The sequence below is a fragment of the Puccinia triticina genome, chromosome 6A, assembly GCF_026914185.1.
Source record: "Puccinia triticina chromosome 6A, complete sequence".
Classification (NCBI taxonomy): domain Eukaryota; kingdom Fungi; phylum Basidiomycota; class Pucciniomycetes; order Pucciniales; family Pucciniaceae; genus Puccinia; species Puccinia triticina.
The window spans coordinates 5978347-5997745 of record NC_070563.1 but is presented as its reverse complement, the minus strand read 5'-3'; the positions used below and the strand labels follow the sequence as shown (position 1 = coordinate 5997745).

Genomic DNA, 19399 nt, shown 5'->3' with positions numbered 1-19399 from the left:
CCCCGCCCGCCTGGCTCTTGTCTACGTGCGTCGGCGGCGCTTGCTTGTCTAGTCTCTCTGTCCTTGTCTGTGTCTGTCTGGCTTCGGTGCTGTGGTTATGATATGCTGCGAGAGGTGCGAGCGTGTTGCTTGTGTTGTCTGGGCTGCCTTGGCTGCCGACGCTTGTGGCTGCCGGCTGCCGGCTGGGGCGGCGGTGGAGGCCCTCCGTCCAACTCGCCTCGCAGACTTCCACACACCTCGCCCTGTTCGATCTCGGTGTGCACACTCCTACCCACCATCTCTGGGATTTTGTGATCGGCTTGAACACACAAGGCCTGCTTGGACGCCGCGTTGGATGTGTGTGTTTATCTCGTGCTGGCCCGGGGGTTGATCTAACTTAACTAAGTCCCTCCCCGGGGGAGCGAAGCGACCTCCGAAGGAGGGACTTATGACTTATGTCACACTTCTTGCCTGAGAGATTGGGGCTTTTGTGGCTTTTTATGCCATTTTTTCCTTTCTCCCTTCACACCAAAAAAACTAGGCAGCCTCTGCTGGAGCCCTGAAGGGTCAAGATAGCTGAACATCTTGGCTTTGTGTCCCTGTCCTCATGATGAGGATTGGATGCAGGGGCTGCAGTGGCCAAGGCCTCTTAACCAGAGCATGGAGAGCTTGGTTCCTGTGTAATTGAATTGAGAAACCATACTGTTTTCCGTGGTCAGTTCAATCCGCACAGCATACAGCTCAAGGAACCTTGAAAATACATCACTTTGAAGGGTCATGGAGCAACAATGGTTGGACTTCCAGGAACATGTGTAGCGGCAAAAGACAGCGAAGAGGGAGACGAGTTTGATGATCCAAAGTGCATGCCTGGGGCCCTTTGGGAACAGGGTCAAAAATTGAAAGGCACAAAATTGCCTGCAAAAACATTTGGAAGATTGGAATCTCTCAGGCCAAAATGTGGACATTAGTCCCAAGTCCCTCCTTCGGAGGTCGCGCTTTGCGCCAGCCCCGGCTGTACCAGGGCCCTCTGAAGTGGGGGACTTGTGTTAAGTTAGGGGGTTGGTGGAGATGGGGGCAATGGTTGGGTGGGATGGACTTGCCCGCTTCCTGTGTGTCTTGGGTGCGTCCAAACAGCACCGCAAGAGCTTCGCTGCGCGGAGCGGCAAGCACAGCAATCTCGGCCTTGCTTCGCTACGCTCTTTGTAGCACGCTAGGTGCTGCACTTTTTGCTACCTTTCTAAAGGGAAAGAAAACAGAAAAATTGCGGGCTATTTTCCGCGGCACGTGGCAGCATTCTGCTACGCTTCTTGCTGCAGTAGCAGGAAAATTGCTGCTTGAGCAATTTTGCTGTGCTGGCCCAACACTGCAACCAATCCGATACCTGTGTCGGATAGGCGATACTGTGGCAATTGGGATTGATTTCCAATCCATGTGTTCTCCGCCCTTGCGGAACGGGTCAACCGGCCGATCCGAGCCAGTGGATTTTATTGGCTGGTCTGGTCCACAAAAATGGATTATGAAGGATCAGGACACAATTCCAATCCAATCGTAGCTTAACAAAGCCTCTTGGGCGGAGGGTCCGGGGGACCCCGCCCCGGGGGGCTCTCCGCAGGAGAGGCTTACACCACGGGTTGCAGTCAATTGGGTGCCGACGTATTGAATTGCGTTGGCCCGACTCCACCCAGAAATTTGGGTGGCCGACCTAATGTTTCATAGCAGGATGTGTCGGGGTTATTTGTTGGCGTATCTTCCAACAGCGAGTCGACAAAGTGGCAGCTGTTGGCATATCTTCCAACAGCGGGTCAACAATGTGGCAGCTGTCGGCATATCTTCCAACAGCGGGTCGACAAGGTGGCAGCTGTCAGCATATCTTCCGACAGCGGGTCGACAAGGTGGCAGCTGTCGGCGTATCTTCCAACAGCGGCCGCACAAAACAGTGGGTGTTGGCTGGTCATCGAGCTTGCCCATCAAAAAGTTCAATCATCGGGACCCAAACGTCAGCCACAACCCTCGGCCAGGCCATAACGCCACCACTAACCGCTACGGCAAAACCAATTGTACCAAACTTCCCTGTTTGTTGTATATAGACAGCAAAGCATGTATTCCTGTAAAGTTTGGAGGCTTTTCTTCTTGACAAGTTCATTTGTTTTACTTTTTTTTTGTAAAATTTTGAACTGTGTAGCCTCTTTCTTACAGCAAAAGAGGCACATCCAGGTGACTTGATAAAAAAAAAAATAAGAAGCCCAACCAATTGTTTAGCTAACCCGGATGGCGAGTCAATCATGACTGAGGCTTGACACAGGTCCAACCAGCTGGCGGCGTTGGCTTGCTCAATGAGACAAGCCTTTGTCCGCTGCGGAGTCCTGTTGAACTTGGATTTGACAGGTGATCAAGCTGATGGAGCCAATCAGGCATGTCCAACCTGATGACACCGTTGGCCTGCTTGCCAGGGCTGGATGGGGTTGGCTGGGCAATCCATGACCCCTGATTGACCCACGTGACATGCCAACACAATGTGTTGGCGGTGTTGGCTTGACATGTGGGTCGGATGGGTCAGACCCACGTAGTTCTGACCCATTGCCAGCGTCAAACCTGTTCCTGACCCCGCAGCCGAGCCCACACGCTCATTCAAAATTCAGTGAGCGGTGGTGTATGAGTTATGTCTTGGTTTAAGCGGGAGCAGAAAGGATCTGCTACACTACAAATCCCAACTAATATAAAAAAACTGAATACACAGAGTTGTAGGTTCTGTCCTTGCAAGGAATTTGAGCCACTTATCTATCTTGTAGCCAGAAAAACAACTCCTGGAGTCCCAAACAAGTGGAGCCTCATTTGGAAGACTTGTGCATTTTTGATCTTTTGAAAAGGTCAACAGATTGTGATAGAAAATATCTGAGTAGACCAAATTGTAGAGAAAGAAAATTAGCATAGGGTACAGATAGGGCATATTGGTGGAGAGGCTGGGGGAGGAGTTATAAATTTTTTAAAAACCACCCAGCCAAATGAACTTTTTGCTCCCGCGTAAAATTTGGGATAATGCGCAAGTCCCTCCCTGTGGGAGGGGCGGCTTTGCCGCCAGCCACAGCGAGCCTCCCACCAGGGGGGACTTGTTTTAAGTTAAAATCCAATCCAACCCAAGTATTGGGGGGATTTTGGCTCAAGCTCATCATTGTCATCTGTATTTGTATTCAGCATTCATATATAAGCATGTGTGAACTATTCTAGCATGTATCAGTGAAGAAAAACTACTTCAGCCTGTATTTATAAGTAGTAACAGTGTTTATATGTAAAAAACAGCTTGTATAGATATGGAAAAGTATATAGTATCAATATTGATGGCCGAGTAAATGGGAATTCTACGGATTGTTCACATTGCCTTCAGGTTCTGCAGCGGCCACCAACGTCTGGATTTCTTGAATATCTTCAGCGGCATTTGAAATAATGTCTTGAGCTTTGGCAAAGATCCCACCTGCTTTGATACCCTGTTGCAGCCACTGATGCAAACTCACGCATCTCTTGATTGTCCTAGCGGCCAATCCACCTCGTCCGTGACCACATATATCTGCAGCTGCTGAAAAGCAGCGTTCAACACTAGCGGAGCTTGCCGTGCATGCGAGATAGTCTTTTGCAAGGGAGCCCAAAGTAGGAAACTCTTTATGGTGTTCCTGATCAGTTTGGAGAGATGGAAATTTTAGCCAGAACTGAAAACTGGCGGTTAGAAAAGAAATCCAGACTTACCTTCCACCACTCAAGGCCCTTGGGTGGGTCAGATGAGTGAAGTTTATGCTTCCCCGCAAAATAAGTTTTAAGTTTTTCATCTGCCTGTGATTCAACCGCTTCAGGAAAGAAGTCAATGTCCTTAACAGCTTGTCAATTTTTTGGCTTGCAATGGTTGTAACTGGTGAGTGGAACTACCTCCTTAATTGATTTCTGTTTTGAGTTATTTTTGGCTGCGGATTCAAGATCCAATCTTTGGTTGGTGAATTTCTCTGGAGTAAATTCTTGACATAGTTGGAGTGGCTGGAGTACCAGGCCTGAATCATCTATAGCCGATAAGCTGGGTTGAGAACCGTTGCTAGAAGTATCACATTGCATTGTAATGCCTCCTGCAGGTAAGTCTTGGTTTTGGCCAACATCTTGATGAACATGGGTCAGAATTTGGGTTTGGAGTTGGATTCCATTTGGTCCTTGATATATTCTTTGATGTACCTGTATTCAGAAAGGATCAGGCAAGCTGATGAAGTGTTGCCTTCCATTTTTTTTGGTTACAAATTAGAACTCCTAGGGGGGCAGGCAGAGAAAATGATGAGATCAGCGCTCACATTGGAATCATCAATAATAAGAACAGTTTTGGCATTTGCGTCATCACTAAGAAGACTCACCCCCATTATGCCATTAAGCTTACTCACAACCTCCCAATTGTTTCTTGTAATTGTGTAATTGTTGTATAAATTACTTCTGCCTTTGGCTTCTTGTTGATCCTTCTTGTTTTCAATCATCTTGTTGATCACGGTTCGAGCCTGGAAGGCACAATCTTGACTTTGGAACTTGATGTTCCACAAAATACCATAGCCAGCAATCAGATTGGGGCCAGTGTATTTGAGTTTCTTGGCCCCGGTCTCAAATTCTGAACGTCTCAATGGTGAAGAAGTAATGTGCTGTGTTACAAAATAAACCTGTTTATTTCAACAAGAAAGAAGGACTCAGCTCCATCTTCCACTGGCTTACTTTGACAGAGTGAGCAAAAAAACAAGCAGGTGTGGAACATACCATTTTCAAAATATTGTTAATCATATTCACCCTGGGCGGAGACCCCGCATCTCGTGTGTCAGCCTCATTTTCAGACTTCTCAGCGTCATCGTTCCCGAGAGCAGCTACATTAGAATCTTCCTTGGTTTCTGTAATATCAGTCTGGTCACCCTTGTTGTGTTCTTGAGACTCTTCAATGATTGGCACAAGCATGGGGACAAATCCAAGAGTGGCTTGTCTCCCTTCAGAAGTTGTAGCAGTTTCAAGTCCGATCGCTCTAAGTCCAGCCATGAGTATGAGCGCAACCCTGTGACAGAAGCATCAAATGTGGTTTTGCAAAAGGTCTACCTCGACTTTGGTCTTCTCTGCAATCAGCCTATCGGCCTCAGCAGCCATTGTCATTTTGTTCAATCCGGAATCTGTAGTTTGAGCTATGATGTATAATGAGACAAGAGTGAAGGGTTAGCTCAAGGACAGAAGTATATGAATAGAAAAATTAGAAGACTTTTTTTTTTGTGTAGATCTGCCTTCATAATGACATTTGCAAATGGGATTGCAAGATATATACCTTTGTGCGTCCAGGATATGAACTTCAGTGCAAGGTGGATCACTTGATAAAACCAATTGTCCAATATAAAGCCAACTGATATTCCCAAAAAGGCATGTTGGTTGCCCTTGGTTGTCCAGATGTTGTGAATAATGGTGATCTTGGATTTGATTAACCTAGAAATCAAAAAAGAAAAGTCAACATCAGCAATCTCCAAAATGCTTGAGGGTGCTGACGGCGATACCACTGACCTGAATCTGAGAGATTGCCTTTTCCTGTAGATTCAAGTAAAGCCAATGGGCTTCAGTGGCCGCCCAACTACAAGAGTAAAGGTTTACACCCTGTTGAACGTAAGAAAACTCTGCGGCAAGAATCCTGTCCTCCAATAGATTCCAGGGAAGAGATGAAGAGATGAGCCACATGACAAGAAGTTGGCTGAGGGTGAGATTGTTGAACTTGTGGTTTAAAACAAACTTGTCAATCAACGTCTTTTGCTTTGATGTTTTGCGAGCTTTGATCTGCTTGTGGGTGAGGGGTAGCTTTGCTCCAGCCTTGATAGCATCATTGCGTCCTGGGCATGCGTCTCGCTTTGAGTTGCCATTGCAGTGTTTAGTCAAGTTACCTCGCGTGTCTGCCGCTCGCTTGTACATGTTATTGCACCATTTGCATTGATAATGCAACTTAGGGCCTGTGGTCTGCAGAAATGGATCGAACTTGAAGTTAACAAACGGGAAATCTTGATTGACATTTGTACAAGAGAAGACTACGCACCTCCCCCTTTGCATGCACGGGCGGCTTGAAATAATCCTCAATGTCATCAAAGTTGTCCTTGTTTTTACCCCAAGTTTTTTTTCAGTTTGGGTACCTTTGAGTTTTCTTTGTCGGAGTCCTGTCTCAATTCAAAGGTGTTTTTGATACTTCCAGGCTGGTTTGAATTGGAGGCATTGTCTGATGCCATAACCATCTTCTGTCTTTTTGCGGTGTCTTTGGAAACTTTAGTTGAAGTGGTACACAAGTTCTGGGGTATTTTGCGCTTGGAAGATTGGCTGGCTTCAACGGTGTCTGAAGATGATTCACGAGTAGCCTGGCTTGATTTATTTGTATGAGATTGACTGGAAGTTTGAGAGACTAAAGAACGGCGAGTGTCGTTGTCCGGGCAAATGTACTTAGGATCAGGTTTAACCGGAGTAACAATTTGAGTAGATTGGTGGGAGGATGGGCGGGATAGAGTAGCTGAGGGAGAATGTGGGGCTATCCTGTGGGGCGGAACGGGAAAGCAGCAGAGCCAAGGGGATTGCAATGGCCAATTAGCAAGCCAATAGCTGTCTGCAGTGGAACATATCCGGTCCCGGGATTGGTATTGTGGCGCAGTCTCATCAGACTGTGGTGTGAAATCCCTTAGGGACTGTGAAATCTCTTGGGGAACAATCCCACCAATACGTATATTGGTATTGGCAAGGTTTGGATTGGAAACCACTGGGCCACCAATCCGATACTCTTGGATCAGATTGAATCCCTGGTGTTGGCCCGGATTTTGATCCAATACCTGGATTGGCTTGGTTGCAGTGTTGGTGCTGCTGTAGTTTCATTCAAATTTCAATCCTCAACATCATAAAGTGATGATTAATTAGATTTGGGGCATTTTCCACAGAAAAGCGGACTAACCCGCTACGCTTTTGGCACAAACGCGGCCCCAGTTGCTCCGCTTCTTGCGCTACGTAGCGCTTATAGCGCTAAAAAGGGCCAATTCAGCTGCTATGCTAAGCTTGAGCAAAATGAGAAAAATCCCGCTTTGCTACACGTGGTTCAAGTTTGCAGTAGCGGTGCTGGCGCTTTGCTATGGCTCAAAGTAGCGGTTTTCCACTAGTGCTAATGCTACTCTGGATCTAGAGCAGCAGGTTCTTGCTTTGACACGCAAAAGCGCCGCTTTTTGTGGCAAAGCACAGCTCTTGTGATGTTGGTCCAAATGGGGCCATAGTATCAAAAAGCCTGGCCACAATCACTGAGGGCTATTTTGTGTCTGAACTTGTGAATGCTGGCCACTGGTCAGGGAGGTATGTTGCAAGCTTGCAAAGCCCAGGTGATGTGCTCCAATATTGCACAGATTGTGCAATTGTTCTGGGTCCAGCAATGCTAGAGGGTGTGTGGTCAGGGTCCTGGTAACGCGTACCTCAGCTGGATGTTCTATGCCTTTTCCTGAAAAAGATGGGTTGGTTGGGGGTGAAGGGCAGGCAAAGACTTGGATACTTCTTCCCACTCCAAAAGGGCCCACCAAAAGCCTTGCCAGCTTCAGGAACGCTGGGCAATTCTCCAGAACTGGGGCTGGTTCAAATAAGCACGCAAGTGGAGACCGGGCCAACATGGCCAAATTGCATCCCTGAACACAGTCCAGAGGAGAAAGTCAAGAAGGTGGGAAACAAGGATTTGCGGGGCTGGTGGTGACAACAAGCCAATGAGGTGTGAATTTTTGAGTGTGAAATAAGGGATGGTCAACCCTCACATATTTGTGCAGACTTGCACACTTACAGACTCTTCTTAACTAAAGAAATCAATCCAAAGCATCAACATTTGATGGCCAAAAAATAGCCAAAGATCAAAACGCAAGCAGACTGAAAACAAAGTCCAGCTGTCCTGAAAAGCTCTCTCAAGAAAAAAAAAGGTGCATTTGGCCGTAAACCAAGGGACGTTGAAGCCAAAAAATATTTATGAAACTTGGGATAAGGCTTGTGCTTGGGCAAAGACTTGCCCTGGAAACCCTAACCAGCCACAGCTCATCCTGGCCAGACTTCAAGGGAAATGAACTGCTCCATTTTACATTTTGCACCAGACTTGTGGAGCAGAGGAGTGGAGTTCCAAGATCCACTTGCCTCTTGAGATACTCTTGTAGGAAATTTGTGGGCCAGTGTCAGAGTTTCACTCATGTTCCACTCTTATTCAGAATATACTGTAGTAGAAGCATATTTATGAATGCTTATAAATATTTTTACTGGCTCTATAAATCTTGCATGCCATTCAGACATACTTCCTCTCTTCTTCCTAAAAGCTGGTCTTCAACCTTGAAGTTCCCTTTCTCTCTTTTATAGTGCAATCACATTCTTTTTTACAGAATGCCTCTCTGTCCTTCCAACTTCCCCAGCAAGGGGCTCCAAGTCCTTACAAACAGTCACTATGTTACATTAATTTCCCTTCCTACCAAGCAAATTAGATTGATTTTCAAGTTTTTTTAATTCAGTCCAGAATCCAAGTTTATTAAATTCACAAAAACATGGCAAAAAATATCTAAGTTTTGGTGTGCAGCCACATGATGGCCACTGTTGAATAGATTATCCCCAAACACTATGTGCCATGGATAGACCCTCCAGCTTGTGACAGTGCAAAAAGCAAAAAAGGGCCAGCATTTTTTATTCTCAAGCAGGGGCCTATCCAAGCGAAGTAGGGGGCCCGCAGGGAGGGGCCAGGACAAAACCGGAACTCCTGGGGGGACATTTGACAGCAGCTCTCCCTCCTTATATACTCAAGCTCAGCCCATCCATAGGCGGCGAGTTGTGATTCCCTTGAAGACTCCAGCCATATCTGGCGTCATGGCCACCATATCCTTGCGAAGTGCTACATGCATAGAAGGCCTTTTTGAAATTAGTTTACCATGGTTTAGCATATTTTTGTGACCAGGTTCTTTTTTTATCTACTTTTGTTATCAATCTCAGATTAATGAGGAATATTTCCACATAAAATTTCATCAGACAATTGTTCTGCATATAAAACCCAGAAATATTGTGTTTGGGGTCACATCCATTATGCAGCAGCTACAATCTGATCAGTTCCCAAATATCACTACTTTGGTAGTTTCTTGGTGTTTCTGCCACTATATCTCATCCCAGCTTGGGAATTCTTCTGCCATATGGTTACCAAAATGTTTACAAGCCCCAAAGTTTCATTACGTACCTTGAATGACCACAAAAACCCCAAATGTAGCAGCTACAGTCTGATCAGTTCCCAAATATCACTACTTTGGTAGTTTCTTGGTGTTTCTGCCACTATGTCTCATCCCAGTGTGGGAATCCTTATGCCATATGGTTACCAAAATGTTAACAAGCCCCCAAAGTTTAATTGTGTACCTTTGATGACCACAAAACCCCCAAATGTAGCAGCTACAGTCTGATCACTTCCCAAATATCACTACTTTGGTAGTTTCTTGGTATTTCTGCCACTATATCTCATCTCAGCGTGAGATTCATTCTGCCATATGGTTACCAAAATGTTTTCAGGCCCTCAAAGATTCATTGTGTACCTTTAATGACCACAAAACCCCCAAATGTAGCAGCTACAGTCTGATCAGTTCCCAAATATCACTACTTTGGTAGTTTCTTGGTGTTTCTGCCACTATATCTCATCCCAGCTTGGGAATTATTCTGCCATATGTTTACCAAAATCTTTACAAGCCCCCAAAGTTTTATCATGTCCCTTGAATGATCACAAAACCCTCAAATGTAGCAGCTACAGTCTGATCAGATCCCAAATATCACTACTTTGCTATTTTCTTGGTGTTTCTGCCACTATAGCTCATCCCAGCGTGGGAATCCTTCTGCCATATGGTTACCAAAATTTCTACAGGACCCCAAAGATTCATTGTGTACCTTTGATGACCACAAAACCCCCAAATGTAGCAGCTACCGTCTGATCAGTTCCCAAAAATCACTACTTTGGTAGTTTCTTGGTGTTTCTGCCACTATATCTCATCCCAGTGTGGGAATCCTTCTGCCATATGGTTACCAAAATGTTGACAAGCCCTCAAAGTTTCAATATGTACCTTTCCTGACCACAAAACCCCCAAATGTAGCAGCTACAGTCTGATCAGTTCCCAAATATCACCACTTTGGTAGTTTCTTGGTGTTTCTTCCACTATATCTCATCCCAGCGTGGGAATCCTTCTGCCATATGTTTAAGCGGGCTGGAAGGGGAGGCAATATCCTAGGGCAAGTAGCGTGAATGTGGGATGATAGTTAGTGTGGCTTGGGACAGGGTGGAAAGAATTATGGTGGTCGGCAATTTCCAGGAATGCTAGCTCAATGAAGCCGGGTTGTTTCCGCACAGATGCCAAACTGTTGTCGCATTGCTTTGTAGGTTTCCAAGTATCAAAAAGGAGGCTTGATGCAGGTCAGGCCATAGCAGTCAAAGTAAGATCAGCAATCAATGAATTTGGGTCTTCTGCAAGGATCTCCTACTGTGGCTAGGGTGTTGATGAGGCCTGGGGCAAAGATTGGCGCCGTGGTGGTCAACAAGGTATTCCACTACATCTGCGGCCAATAGTTGATGCATGGCAATGAGGAGCGGTGGCAGAGAGATGGTCTACATTGGTTTTGAGGGTTTGGCAAGGCGGTTTTGAGTGTCCAAATGGAGATGCCGAGGGGACCAGGGGAGCTGTATGATAAGTGCAATAGCCAAACATTCCAGGAGTTCTCATTATAAAAGGGGGTTATTTTCCAGCAGCATTGTCTCCCCAGGGGTTCTGGTTTCATCCTGGCCCCTCCCTGCAGGCCCCCTACTTTGCTTGGATAGGCCCCTGCTTGATATTAAAAAATGCTGGCTCTTTTTTGCTTGTTGCACTGTCACAAGCTGGAGGGTCTTTCCATGGCACATAGTGTTTGGGGATAATCTATTCAACAGTGGCCAGCATTTGGCTGCGCGCCAAAACTTAGATCTTTTTTGCCATGTTTTTGTGAATTTAATAAACTTGGATTTTGGTTTCATTGTGTTTTTTTTGGAATGGAATTGGTTGGAATCTGGTTTGGGAACCAATTCTGTTAGAAAAAAGGTTCCAAAAACCATTCTGTGAGAGAATGATCACCCAAACTGTTTCTGAAGAAATTTTAAATGGTTTTGGCAAGATTTTCCAAACCATTTGAAATCTTTTGGGGAATATTTTCCAAACCAATAAAGTATTTTCAAAAAGACCACTAGTGGTTCCAAAAATGTTTTGAAAATACCTGAAACTAGCTGTTGAGCTGCCCTAGCTTGTTCTATATTCTTCATGAACTAGAGGCCAAGGCGGCTTTGCCGCTGCAAGCATAGTCCCCTACCCAGATGGCTCCCTGCCTTTGGTTTTTGTCTCTCTTTGACAGTGAAGGGGTTTTTTTCTTGTGGAAATACCTTCAATTAAATTTTGATGATGTGCTGAATTTATTTAGGGTCAGCCTAAATGCACTCCAAACTTTTACTTCATGCACTCCACTTTTTTGGCTTTGGGGGGCCAGCACTCCAAAAAATCTGGAGTGCCTTGATTTTGTACTCCCAAAACATGGAGTCTCCAGATGGGCATTCCATGTTTGTCGGAGTACACAACTGGGTACTCCAAAATTTACCAAAATAGGGGAGTGCAGCTAGATGCACTCCAAAAAAAATGGAGTCCAAGTCCAAGCACTCCACCTTTTCAGCAAAGGATTTTGGCTTTGCACTCCAGCTGGCAAATACCAAATGGAGTGCATTGGGGTGCACTCAAGTCCTCACCGGCCATTGAGTGGAGTACACACCCCACCTCAATGACGGGCCATGGAGTGGCATACACACACCTTGATGACTGGTCCGTGCAGGTCATCGCGGGTAAAAAAATCTCCTCTCAATGACCAGTCTGCGCCGGTGATCATGGGGGTAAAGCACTGTTGCACCCTGGCCATCAAGTGGGGTTTGCACTCCACATGATGACTGACAATCAGGGGAAGTACACACCCCACTTGGTGGCCAACCATTGAGTGGAGTACACTCTCTCCTTGATGGCCAGCAATCAAGCAGAGTACACACTCCACGCAATGGCCGACCACCAAGTAGAGTACACTCTCTGCTTGATGGCTGGCCACCAAGTAGAGTACACTCTTTGCTTGATGGCCGGCCACCAAGTAGAGTACACTCTCCGCTCGATGGCTGGCCACCAAGTAGAGTACACTCTCCGCTTGATGGCCGGCCACCAAGTAGAGTACACTCTCCGCTCAATGGCCGGCCACCAAGTAGAGTACACTTTCCGCTCAATGACCAGCCATCAAGCAGTAGATCCCACTTGATGACCGGCCGTCAAGTGGCCTACTCACCCCAATCAATAGGAGACCCCACTCATTTGCCGGGGTGTAGTGTTACACCCCTTGATGTCCAGTGTGTGTCGGTCATTGAGAGGAGGTGCTACACCCCTCAATGTTGTCAGGATTTGGGTTTATCCCCGAATCAGAGGAAGCGCAAGGCCGCTAAACCTAACCCTACAAGGGACCAAGGTGAGCCAGTGCTACCTCCAGGCGCATGCAATATGCATGCTGCCCTCAGGTGGATGGAATGTGCTAAAGCTAATTCCTCTGCTCCCAAACCTTCAGCCATGTCAGCAATCAACAAAGCGCCTAAGCAACCCAAACAAGACAAACCACCTACAAGGTAAGTACGTCTGTTGGGATAGCCACAGCTAGGATATATGAAGCTGACTGGAGTTCTTATATGTCTCCACAGCACATTGATATCCGACGCCAGACCAGACCAAACAGGTTCAAGCCTCAGCAATAGGATCTCTAGTCCCAATCAAGGAGGTGAGTCCATTGCTGCTGAGCCTTAGTCAGGAATGACCCTAGACTGACAGTTGTCATTGAGCATTGCGGCAGACAACTGCGGTTCCTCTCTATCAGCTTGTATTGGCGATTCTTCATACAGAAGACCCTCGAGCCAGAGTAAGAAGAAGTCTTTCTCTTTAGCGCGTCTCAAGGAGTTCATTAGCTGATGCAGCTTACAGTCTCGTCAGTCCACAGAACTCGTGGATTCCCTCAGCTGCACTGCGGCCCTTAAGACTTCTTTCTACTCTATACATATCAGTACCAAGCGGATCTGCTCTTAGGTACACTTTTTTTCTCTTTTCTTTCTTTCTGTCTCCAAGATTGTTGGATAGAACTTTACTCATTAGAAATGATAAACTCTTAGTTGTGACAAATTTAACAAATGTCTGGTATGTACCAGTCATTGAGGGGAGGTGCTACTTCCCTCAATGGCCAGTATAGAAGGGTCATAAGTCCCCTCAATGACTGGAGAGGGGTGAGTCCGCTTGATGACTGGCACACACCGGTCATCAAGAGATGTTATTCACCTCGATGACTGGTCTGGTCATCAAGAGATGTTGTTCAGCTTGATGACCGGTCTGGTCATTGAGAGATGTTTTAAACACCTCAATGACCAGGACTGGTCATTGAGAGGTGTAGAGCTGGTCGCTTTGAAACCGGGTACCCGCAGCATTTTTTGCCCAATATGAGACACCCGCAGAGCGGGTATCGGCGTTACCCGTTGCGGGTATTTGCGGGTACCTGCCACTTAAAATGAACTAAAGCGGGCAGATTCTGATTGCTGGCTATCTTAATCTATATGTACAACATTTTTTGAGCCTTCTGCCCTGGTCTTTACACCTGTTTTGCCCTTGTTTTTGTGTTTGGTCATGTACTCGTGGAGGGCCAGGGATGCGATCTTGTTGTTCTTTGAATAGAACAACAAGGTCATCCCTCTACTTACTGACTTTGCACTGAGGCTGTGTCTCCTGGTGGACACATAATCTCGGCCAAAGTTGAAGGTACGCTCTACATCTACAGTTGTTTCTGTATAGAAACCAGGAGTAATCAGCATGGATAACTCTTCCAAAACTTACATGTAAGATAATGTGAAACTCACCCGGGCAGCTTAATATATCAAGGGCCATCTGTAAAAGACCGTGGTGGGTATTCCCCAAACGTTTCTGCTCAACCCACCACTTCAGACCATTGATTGGTGCACCATCTTCCAGAACCAGCCCACCTGAGAGCCATATGTCCACGGGGTCGGATGAACCGTCAACGGATCTTGCGACAGCGGCAGCGCTTAGCCCTGCCAGGACACCAGTTTGAGGCTGGAGAGTGATTCAGTGCAGATTCACTTTTATTAGATTAGAAGAAGAAATAATGTTACCTTTGCTGGTACCTTTTGTGGTGGTATGAAATTTGGATCTGATTTCCTAGGCTTATACCATTTATCAAACATTTCGCGAGTTAGAGCAAGTGCCTCATCGATCCATGAACAAGGCCATTTTGCAAGCTTGAAGTATTCATCTTTGAAAGATGGGTGCAGAACTTCAAGTCAAAGTTTTAGCAAAGTTAGTATGAAACAGAAAAGTTACAATACATGTGGCTCAATGAAAAGACTAACCCATTGCGATCCGGTAAATGGGTGAACAGTCTGTGAGCAAATAATACTTATTTGTGAGACAAATCCCGGCACGACATGCATTTCGTAATGCTGGAGGATAAATGTCATTGTTGTTTGCGATTACGGTAGAAAGGCTGGCAGTGATTTGATTGATGAGGACAACAACTTCGGCCACTCAAGCTGAGGCACCAGTAGATATTTGAAGTGTGAACTTGTGAAAGGGTTCCAGAATCTGAACAAGATGACGTGCCAAGTCCAAGTCCTCTTGGCGTATATGGTTGCTCCGCGGGGTGCCGAACTGCTTATCCCGCTGCCATATGACACTGCCATGAAAACCAAGTTGGAATCGTTCACCTTGGTCCTCCAGAGTGAGAATGATGACAAAAGAAACACTTACATTGCATCCTCGCACCTAACAATGCTCATGAGCTGCTTGTATGTCGAGTTCCAACGCGTTGGTACGTCCCTCTCAATGTTGTGAGGCTGCTCGCACTTGTTTTCTTTACATACTTGGATGAACTTAACTTTCGAGTTGGGGGACTTCTTCAATTTGGTTGCGATTCTACGAAACTGAACAAAAGAAATTCATTTGTTATAAGCAATCATCAAGGCGTCATTCAAAAGAATCGTGAGCTGACCTTTGCAAGGGACCAACGGCACGATTCAGAAGTATACAAATCTCCGTCCAACTCTTCTTCCAGGTCTTTGATTTCAGCCAGAGTGAGCTCATCCTCAGGCTGAAGGGTGGCATCGTCCCCCTCATCCGGGGCCGCATCTACCTGATCGGATTCCTCATCATCATCCGGGGATTGGAAGCTGAAGATAATGCAATGCAAAAATAATGAAAATGAGCTGATTTCACATCTGAGCGATATCTATATCTTGTACTTGAACGACTCACCTTTCAATAAGATTTTGGGGTTCTTCTTTGTCACTGGATTCTTCATCTTCAAGCTCTTCAGCCCCCACGGTGCCTTTCTTTTGACGTCCAAAGGGTCAAAGGATGGCCTTGACAATCAGGTTGAGGATGTGCGCAAAGCACCGTATCCACTGCGGCTCACCCTGGAACCGCTTCCACCCGAGGAATCCCAGCTCGGAAATCATTTTTGCGTTGTTTGAAGCATTGTCAGAAACAATCCCATGGATCTGACAGAGTAAGAAACTGTTTTAGCAATACATAATTAGATGAATCTGATTTTTTTGGAAATTTGTTCTTACCCAATCTTCTAATCCAAACTTCTCAACCATGCACTGGACCATGCTAGCTAGGTATTTGCCTGTGTGCCTTTTGCTCAGCTGCACAAAGTCCAGAGGTGTTGCTTCTGATTTAAAATTACCCGCGCTGTCGTCAACAAGTCGGCATATCACTGCACCGAAGATATCAAATCCGTTTGGTGATTGCCATGCATCAACACCTAAATAGATTGTGCCTGCGTGCAGCTGGAAAGTGGGTTTTTGAGCTGTAGTCAGTACTTGATTAACTGATAAAACGACATAAAAGAAAACCAAAAATTAGGCCGACCTTTAATCTAAGTTTATTAAAGACAGACAAACACAAAAACAAACATCAAGGGTTTCCCCTTAACAATTTACAAAAAAAAAATACAAATAATTTCCACAGTCCACAAACTGCCCAATACCCAATCCCTTCTAGAGAGACTGCAAGTATTGTGCCGATGACCCCCAGCGCGCCGCATTTAAGGCAATTGCAAAGGGGGGTCACCAATCTTAAACCTCAAACTGCGCACGTGCGACAGCGGAGGGGTTGAGTCACCCACTGGCTGGAAGTGCAGCACAGCGAGATGACTGGCGATTATCATTCCCCAAGGCCCCCTTTTTATACGCCATCTGTCAGCACCCGCCGTACAACCACTATACTCACCCAAACACCCACATGGTTGTCGCTCTCCCAACCGTAACCAATGTAACCTCCAGTAAGCCACCGACCTCAGTTTCCATGGCAACTCTAAACCCACGCTTTTGAATCTGCATACCCACTCACTGCCACAGGCCCTCCAACAGACCCTTGACACCCAATCCCTTTGCCCTACCAGTACCAGAACGCCACAATTTTTTTCGACTGCCTAGGTTCATCTTTTGCGTGTGGATATCGACCCTCTCCTGATACTCAAACTCGGTCGCTCCAGCACACTGTACTCCAACGCTCGCCCAGGCAAGTCCAGCCACGCCACCCAACTTCTTACCTCTGCAACCATGGCTCGCCAACCACTAAGTGTTTACCCCCTCGCTGCCCCTAACTACAGTTGAAAACGCATGACCACTTGGCCCCGGCGGCCCTTTCTCTGGTCCGAACCAACTATGCCTCGACTGACAGCCTAACCCAAACAACGGTTTCTCCTCCATCACGCACACTCCTTTTATTTGGCTTGGCTAGGCTTAATCTCGTTCAAACTACAATTCAAAACGCATGACCACTTGGCCCTGGCGGACCTTTATCCGGTCCGAACCAACTCCGCCTCGACTGACAACCTCAACCAAACAACGGTTTCTCCTCCATCACGCACACTCCCCTTATTCGGCCCGGCTAGGCTTAATCTCACCCGCTAATACTAATCCAGTTGTTCAAGGTGAGCCAGCCAGTCTAACTACACTCTACATCAACGCCAGGCAGTTTAACTCTCCTCGCCGCGTTGGTAGGTACTAAGTTGTGAAGACCCTGACCGCAAGTTCATCTCAACACGGCTGCCCGGCATCTTGTTTCAATCAACTCGACTGCGCCTGGCCAACTCTACCCAGACCTGACGCATTTTTGCCCAAACCGGTCTGATCCCATAGCTTTCTGCCTTGCCCAGTCTCTCATCCATCAATTTGTCTCGCTACCGTCCCCTGTCCAACTCCTCAGCCACCATCCCCTTTGCATAAATGCACCCGTCACCAAGTCATAAACTCACCACAATCCATTCACACTACCGCACATCTCAGCACACACTTCACCCCAATTAGATACAACCAATCTTCGAATTTCATCGCCTCTCGCAAATCAGCCAACTATCCTACCCGCCACTCTTTGCTTATCCCAACCCCAGGCAACCAATATGTCTTCTTCCCAAGTCCCCAACCACCCGGTCACCTACTCCAGTCACTTTGAGCCTCTAACAGATGTAAGTGTTTAACCGCGACGCACTTTCCTCCTTTCCCACTACCCTGCACACATTAAAGCTAACTTTGTGCTTCAGTCAACCTTTGATACAGTCCGAGCCAACCAATACGGATTCGTCAAAGCCCCAAGCTTCATCCAATGCGGTGGTGTAACCGATGAGAAGTCCGAGAATTTTGAAGTTCAATTGGTGACAAACACCGCGCTTACCAACGTTCTGGAATCCGAGTTCATCTACGCAGTTAGCGGTAAGATGATTGCCACCAATGATGGGTGCCCCCCCACCTTGTCTTATAATCATGATATAGTTACTCGCGTCTGCGCGACTGGCCCCAACCAACCAGAATTTACAAATAAAACATTTATCTCAAGCCTTGGCCTCATAACACATAGACAGGAGGTCGCCCCCGACGCCGCCGACACAGGTGTTAGTCTTCAAGTGATAGTCGCTCACTCCGACTGGGATGCCGAAGTGAGTTCGCTGCTTGTCCATCATATAATACTTAACTGACCCTTCATCGCGGTCCAGAATCGTGGCCACAAAAAGTTCGACGTGAAATATATTGTTCCAGGTACGAAAAATCTTACCAAGACGCATTCGTTATACGCTGTTGGTCGCGAGGTTAAGATCATCGGCCGCCTGATCGACTTCAACATGGAGACTAACATGGCTGTAGTTCTCGTGAGGTTTCCTGTCGGCCTAACCTATCCAAATTTGTCCTGACTTTTGCTCATCGATCGTAGGTTAACCACGTGAGTGTAACCAACGGCCACCAGCTTGGCAAAATTAAACCTGCCGACGCGGTCGCCGGCAACAATGGCGCAGGGGAGATAAAGAAGAAGCTGTGAGTCTTGTTGGGCCGTATCCGATGAACACCGCGCTGACGTAAACACTACAGCACAAAATTCTCACCTAAATCTCATGGCGAGAAGACCTGAAGCGCGACACCAGAAACCCCAAGTGGCTCAAGGGCAAGCCCTATAACCCCAAGCTTCTCCGCAAGGAAGCCAGCCCCGGCGGCTAAACTTCTCCCTAACTTGACCCCGACCAAAGGCAAGCAAAAAGCGCAAGACGTTTTGGACGACGAAGAAGAGGCCATGTTTGACAAAGAAGAAGCTGATGCGAGCGAGCCGGAACCCGAACCCGCTCCTGCTGCGCCTGAGTCCTCGAAGCGTGGCAGGCCACGAAAGTCCATCCTTCAAGAGGCGGCCAAGCGTATGAAGAAATTTTAACGCTAAATGATCTCCGACCTCCGCGCCCAATCTTCCCGCGTTCAGGCCAACTTATTTGCACGACGTGACCTATCATTCCACGTCGTTCATCTTCTTGGGGCTCCAACAGGATCATACCTCTTAATCAGGTCGTCAATCGATGCACCTGAAAGCCTTAGTAACCTTAGCCCATCTGTAATCTCCCCTTCCTTGTCTCAATTCAGGAGACACAACACACGCCGAATGCTTTACTTCTCCCGTCATTTCTTCCCGCAATACAAATTGAGCGAAACATGTATCCCGTCTCCCTCTATGCTTGTCCATGTATATAGATAAACTAGGCCGCATATCAATGAGAAAAACCATTCGCCCGTCCACTCGACCAAAACAAAGATTTGCGATTAGCTGTATGCCAATCTTTGCGGCAGCCATTTCACATCAGCATCCCAACATGGAAAATTTTATTGTGAATACTATTGCCCATTCTTGTATTAGTAGCTCACGTCGCCTGAAATATTACCTCACAGGCGTCTTCACCAATGAGCAGAAGAGGACGTAAATTCTCAGGTTACTTTATGATTATATCCTCAATACTAGCGGCAAGA

At 46.7% G+C, this 19399-nt stretch overlaps 1 protein-coding gene across 1 annotated transcript; it reads left to right on the top strand.

Moving 5' to 3' along the window:
* Positions 1-16892: 16892 nt before the first annotated feature.
* PtA15_6A676 (uncharacterized protein) lies at positions 16893-18939 on the top strand (the record flags this gene model as incomplete). The annotated part of the gene is made up of 4 exons (XM_053170406.1): positions 16893-17114; positions 18327-18427; positions 18524-18745; positions 18861-18939. The coding sequence occupies 4 exons, from the start codon at positions 16893-16895 to the stop codon at positions 18937-18939; spliced, it is 624 nt and encodes a 207-aa protein (XP_053021601.1).
* Between the last annotated feature and the right edge of the window lie 460 nt (positions 18940-19399).